This window comes from Rhagoletis zephyria, unplaced genomic scaffold, assembly GCF_001687245.7.
Source record: "Rhagoletis zephyria isolate East Lansing unplaced genomic scaffold, Rhagoletis_zephyria_1.1 Rzeph_scaffold_24006, whole genome shotgun sequence".
Classification (NCBI taxonomy): Eukaryota; Metazoa; Arthropoda; class Insecta; order Diptera; family Tephritidae; genus Rhagoletis; species Rhagoletis zephyria.
The window spans coordinates 1,253-6,452 of NW_016181064.1; the positions used below are offsets into that span (position 1 = coordinate 1,253).

General features: G+C 35.0%; 1 protein-coding gene and 1 non-coding gene across 2 annotated transcripts; both read left to right on the top strand.

Moving 5' to 3' along the window:
• Positions 1–1,157: 1,157 nt before the first annotated feature.
• On the top strand, positions 1,158–1,230 carry TRNAR-ACG (transfer RNA arginine (anticodon ACG)). The gene has a single exon. It is a non-coding gene; the product is annotated as a tRNA-Arg (tRNA).
• Positions 1,231–4,570: 3,340 nt separating this feature from the next.
• LOC108381831 (NF-kappa-B inhibitor-interacting Ras-like protein) lies at positions 4,571–5,192 on the top strand (the record flags this gene model as incomplete). The annotated part of the gene is made up of 2 exons (XM_017638227.1): positions 4,571–4,832; positions 4,941–5,192. Coding segments are annotated over exons 1-2 (366 nt in total), but the record flags the coding sequence as incomplete, so codon positions are not given.
• Between the last annotated feature and the right edge of the window lie 8 nt (positions 5,193–5,200).

The window sequence follows — 5,200 nt, forward strand, 5'->3', positions numbered from 1 at the left end:
CGAAAATTGGTACGTAATCTGAGGTTTTTGCATGGTGGTCAATTCTATTTTTTTTTCCGAAAGGTTGGCCACAGGGAATGTAAAACTTTACTTGCGTATTCAGGGGCTTACGTAATCGCCGCCATTTTAAAAAAAGGGTAGTCATAGTATTTCCAAACTTAAGGCTGGTATGCAGCTCTCAAGAAATCGGTCAAGAAAAATTTGCCATTATTTCGTGTGTGTGTCCCAGAAATTTTGACATTTTTGATATTTCACAGCCTGTTGCCTCACTCTTTCCTCAAGAAATAATGGAACGGGCATATATTTCTGTTGCAAACCTGGGTTGCCTTGTGCCTTTCTTCACAAAAAAATTTTGAAAACCATACTAAAAAGCGTAGCAAATAAACTCAGTAGGTATGTACATAGGTATTATGTGTTGGAATTATCATTTTATATTTTACCTATATACATACATACATACATAGATTGTTGCTTCTCACCAGTTGTCCTAATAGGGGTATTCTCGCAGTCTTGCAAAGCCCTTGCACTGTGCATGAATTGCACGGTTTGCAAAGCTGTCCCATAGGAAAACCGGTTTTTAAAGTGCAATCCGTGCAACGGCTTTGCAAGACTCCGAGAATACCCCTTAGATATATATTACATATTTTTAATCTGTTATCGGTTGACTTTCATTTTATTTGCTGTTAGCCGGTCGCACATTTTCTATTAATGGACTTCTTTTGTTTACATATATTTTTACTATGGCCTCAATCAATATATACACGCGCTGCAGCAATACATATGCACATAAATAGTCAATTGGCCCTCAATTGTGGGGTAAAAATGTTAACGGCTGATATGTTCTTTTGTTTATTTTCTTTAGTTATACGTACGCGCATGCAAACTTATATAGTACATGTACATATGTATATACATACATATGTTGTGTATCTAATATAACAATTAAGTTATTTTTAGTAAACCTTTGTAAGCAATTGGAAAATGGTTGATAAAACATCAAGAAACCTCGCCAAATTTTTCAACTTGGTTTACTCTCTCTCTTTCGCTCGCGTTTCTTTGAGCGCCAAAGCTTTCAATTGTGGCTCTTCTTACGCACTACATTCAACTTGATTTTATGCCGCTGTTGATTTACAGCATTTGACGCGCAAGCGGCAACCGGTCCTGTGGCGCAATGGATAACGCGTCTGACTACGGATCAGAAGATTCCAGGTTCGACTCCTGGCAGGATCGCAAAACAACATTTTTTTTTGTAATTTGTTTTAAGTTTTTTATAAAACATATTCTTTTACTACTATTTTATACGGACAAATAGGTTTTCAGTGTTAATTGTGATTTATACTTTAATCCCTACTTTCATTTAATTTATTAAGTTTTTATTTAAATTGCTTCATTTTTATATTACATTTTGTTAATTTTTATACTCTTTTACATTTATACACTTTTTTATTTTGTAACAATTTTTTTTTTAACTGTTGGTATATTTTAATTTATTTTTTAAACTACATACATACATGCACTCAAAGGTGAATTTTAGCCAAAACACTTATGGCCTTATTCATAAGCTTTAGTAGCTTTATAAAAGGTTCATTAATTGAAAAATGTATGGAAAGGTCAATTTATAAAGCTCTCTAAACCTACTTTATTTTTATGAATAAGGCCATTAATTTTCAGGAAAGCGGTTTTTGTGTTGTAAAATATGAACTATACACTTTTGGTTTCAGTAAAAATTAGGCTGCTATAGGCCTCATAGAAATATTAAAAAGTATTTAAAATTGTGACTGGTAGGACAGGTTCGTGTGACTGGTGTAAAGTGATTATGTATGAAGTTCCATAGACAAAAATTACAGCTTCACTTTATTTTTTTAATATTTTTCAACAGATTAATGTAATGTAGTCAATCAAAAAGAGATTACTACTGAAATCAAGCTAATAGGGCATATTCAAATTTATGTCGTTTTCCTCTATTACATGAAATTACCCCACTGTTTATATCTCCCATTTCCTACTTTTTCCGGCAACTATCCTGAAAGCTATTTTCTGTTTTTCGAAAGCCTATTTGGAAGATCTGCTGGCGCAGACGTCTTGACGTTATTCTGTTTGCTTTTTACCAATAAGTTTTCTAAACGTAGCAATACAAAAAACAATAAAATTATGGCACAGTGAGAGTATTTTTTTATATTTCACGAAAAATCGGGCTACGATGGATTCAGTGACAACCCTGAATATAAATGATTTATATAAAAACAAGATGAACTAAAACAAGTAAGAAAGTCTAAGTTCAGGCGGAGCCGAACATTAAATACCCGGCGCAAGTATTAAATATATGTTTTTCCACCTTTCCGAAACCTACCGCTAGATGGTAAGCCGGGGTGTATCAATTTTGAGTAAATTAGCGTCCTTAAATTTCGAAATATTAAAGTTTCAAGCATTTCTCAAATTTACCGATATATGAAAAGCGACCGTAATTTTAGTCCGATTTCAATTATTTTCAACGTTTTGCTTTTATGTGGCAAGCACAATAAAAATACCGAGTTTGGTACAAATTGGTAGAACGGTTACTGAGATACATATATGTGATCATAAGTGGGCGGTGCCGCGCNAAAATATCGCAGTTTTCGTTGGAAATTACCTTTATATGGGAAGTGGGCGTGGTTACAGTCCGTTTTCGCCCATTTTCAATACCAACCTACCTTGGATTAATGGAAATCTACATACATACATACATTCTGAGCATTTATGTATACATTTGTCTATATCTATATCGATTCGTTTTGGCTGTTAAAAACAACCGTTATGTGAACAAAATTAATATACCCTTGTGAGCAAGTGCGCACGGGTATAAAAATATACTTTTCATTTTAGAACAAAAGGTGCAATCCCATGTTCCTCGGACTAAAACTAGTAAAACTGTCTAAAAATAAAAATTCGCTCAGACGGTTGTTTGTAACAGCCAAAACGAATCGAGATAGATATAGACAGATGTATACATAAATGCTCAGAATGAATAGAGAAGTCGATTAANCTTTTCATTTTAGAACAAAAGGTGCAATCCCATGTTCCTCGGACTAAAACTAGTAAAACTGTCTAAAAATAAAAATTCGCTCAGACGGTTGTTTGTAACAGCCAAAACGAATCGAGATAGATATAGACAGATGTACACATAATTGCTAAGAATGAATAGAGAAGTCGATTAAGCCATGTCTGTCTGTCCGTCCGTCCGTGTACACGATAACTCGATCAAAAATTGAGATATCTCAACGAAATTTGGTATGTAGGTTTCCATTTATCCAAGGTAGGTTGGTATTGAAAATGGGCGCAATCGGACTGTAACCACGCCCACTTCCCATGTAACGGTAATTTCCAGAAATACGAAAACTGCGATATTTTAGTAACTACTAAAGATAACTCACTCAAAATTGATATTAACAATAATTTTCAGACGAACAATAAGATTATACATTTTTAGAAAATGGGCTGCACCAATTTCTTCCAAACTTGGTACAGCATACTAAATGACCGAAAATTAAAAAAATCGGACAATAACCACGCCCACATCCCATATAACGGTAATTTAGAGAAATACAAAATCTTCTATATATCAGCAGTAAATATTAAAGCTAATTTATTCAAAATTTATGCTTGCAACAATTCTTTACCAGGAAATACGTTTATGATAAAATTTTAGAAAATTGGCGTGGCACCGCCCACTTATGATCACATATATGTATCTCAGTAACCGTTTTTTTTTTGGGTTGTAGGAGCGATGGCTCCTTTAAATGGTCGGGAGTTTTTCAGCTAGCTCCCTAACACCAGGTTATACATGTGTAGACGTTTGACGATTGACCAACTTGTTGTGCTTTTAAACGTATGCTGCTTGCTTGATGAAATGCCAGCGTAACTGTTGACATGAGTTCCGAGCAAGATTGGATTGAATTTCAGTAACCGTTATACCAATTTGTACCAAACTCGGTATGGTTATTGTGGTTGCCACATAAAAGCAAAATGTTGAAAATTATTGAAATCGGACTAAAATTACGGCCGCTTTTCATATTACGGTAAATTTGAGAAATTCCTAAAACTCAATATTTCGAAATTTAAGGAAGCTAATTTACTCCAAATTGATACACGCCGGCTTACCATGTAGCGGTAGCTTTCGGAAAGGTGANCCAATATTTCGAAATTTAAGGAAGCTAATTTACTTAAAATTGATACACCCCGGCTTACCATGTAGCGGTAGCTTTCGGAAAGGTGAAAATCATATATTTAATGTTTGCGCCGGGTATTTAAATTTCGGCTCCGCCCGAACTTAGACCTTTTTACTTGTTTATATTTATATTTCTTTAAAGCATGCAACCTGCAGACATTTTCCGTGAAAAATTGCCAAACCAACTTNATTTCGGCTCCGCCCGAACTTAGACTTTCTTACTTGTTTATATTTATATTTCTTCAAAGCATGCAACCTGCAGACATTTTCCGTGAAAAATTGCCAAACCAACTTCATCGCGAAGAGGCAATATATTTATATAAAAAACGTACTGAAATTTGCATTCTATGCTCAAATGTATCGTGCGTACCTCTTATAATGTACATATTTCGTGCAATTTTTACCGAACTGAGCAGCCCTGTAACCAAATCAGCTGTTCGTTTGCTGCTATTGGAAATTTGTTATTAACAAATATAAACAAAGGATAGAGTGTGAAAAATTAGATCTCGATAAAATGCTGACCGCTAAAATTGGTAAAGTAGGTAAAGTGCTCATTTGTGGCATGAAAGGTGTGGGAAAAACCGCGCTACTGGAACAATTAATTTATGGCAATGTCAACATGGATACGGTACGGTAGTTCTAACCAAGAAGATAGGATATCTGAATGGTGGCTCTACCCACTCAAAATCATGATTAGATATACATACATATGTAAATATATATATATTTTTTTCAGGAGATTCATCCTACAATTGAGGACATATATGTAGCAAGTGTTGATACAGGTCGTGGCGGCGCACGTGAAACGCTCCGTATCTACGACAGTGCTGGTCTACAAGGGAAGGGTCAACTGCCGCGGCACTACCTTTATTTTCCCGATGGTTATGTACTCGTATACGATCCAACAGATCCCAGCAGCTTGGACATGTTGGCCGATATCAAAACTGATATCGATCGTAACAAGGAGAAAAAGGACAATGTTGCAATAATTGTGTT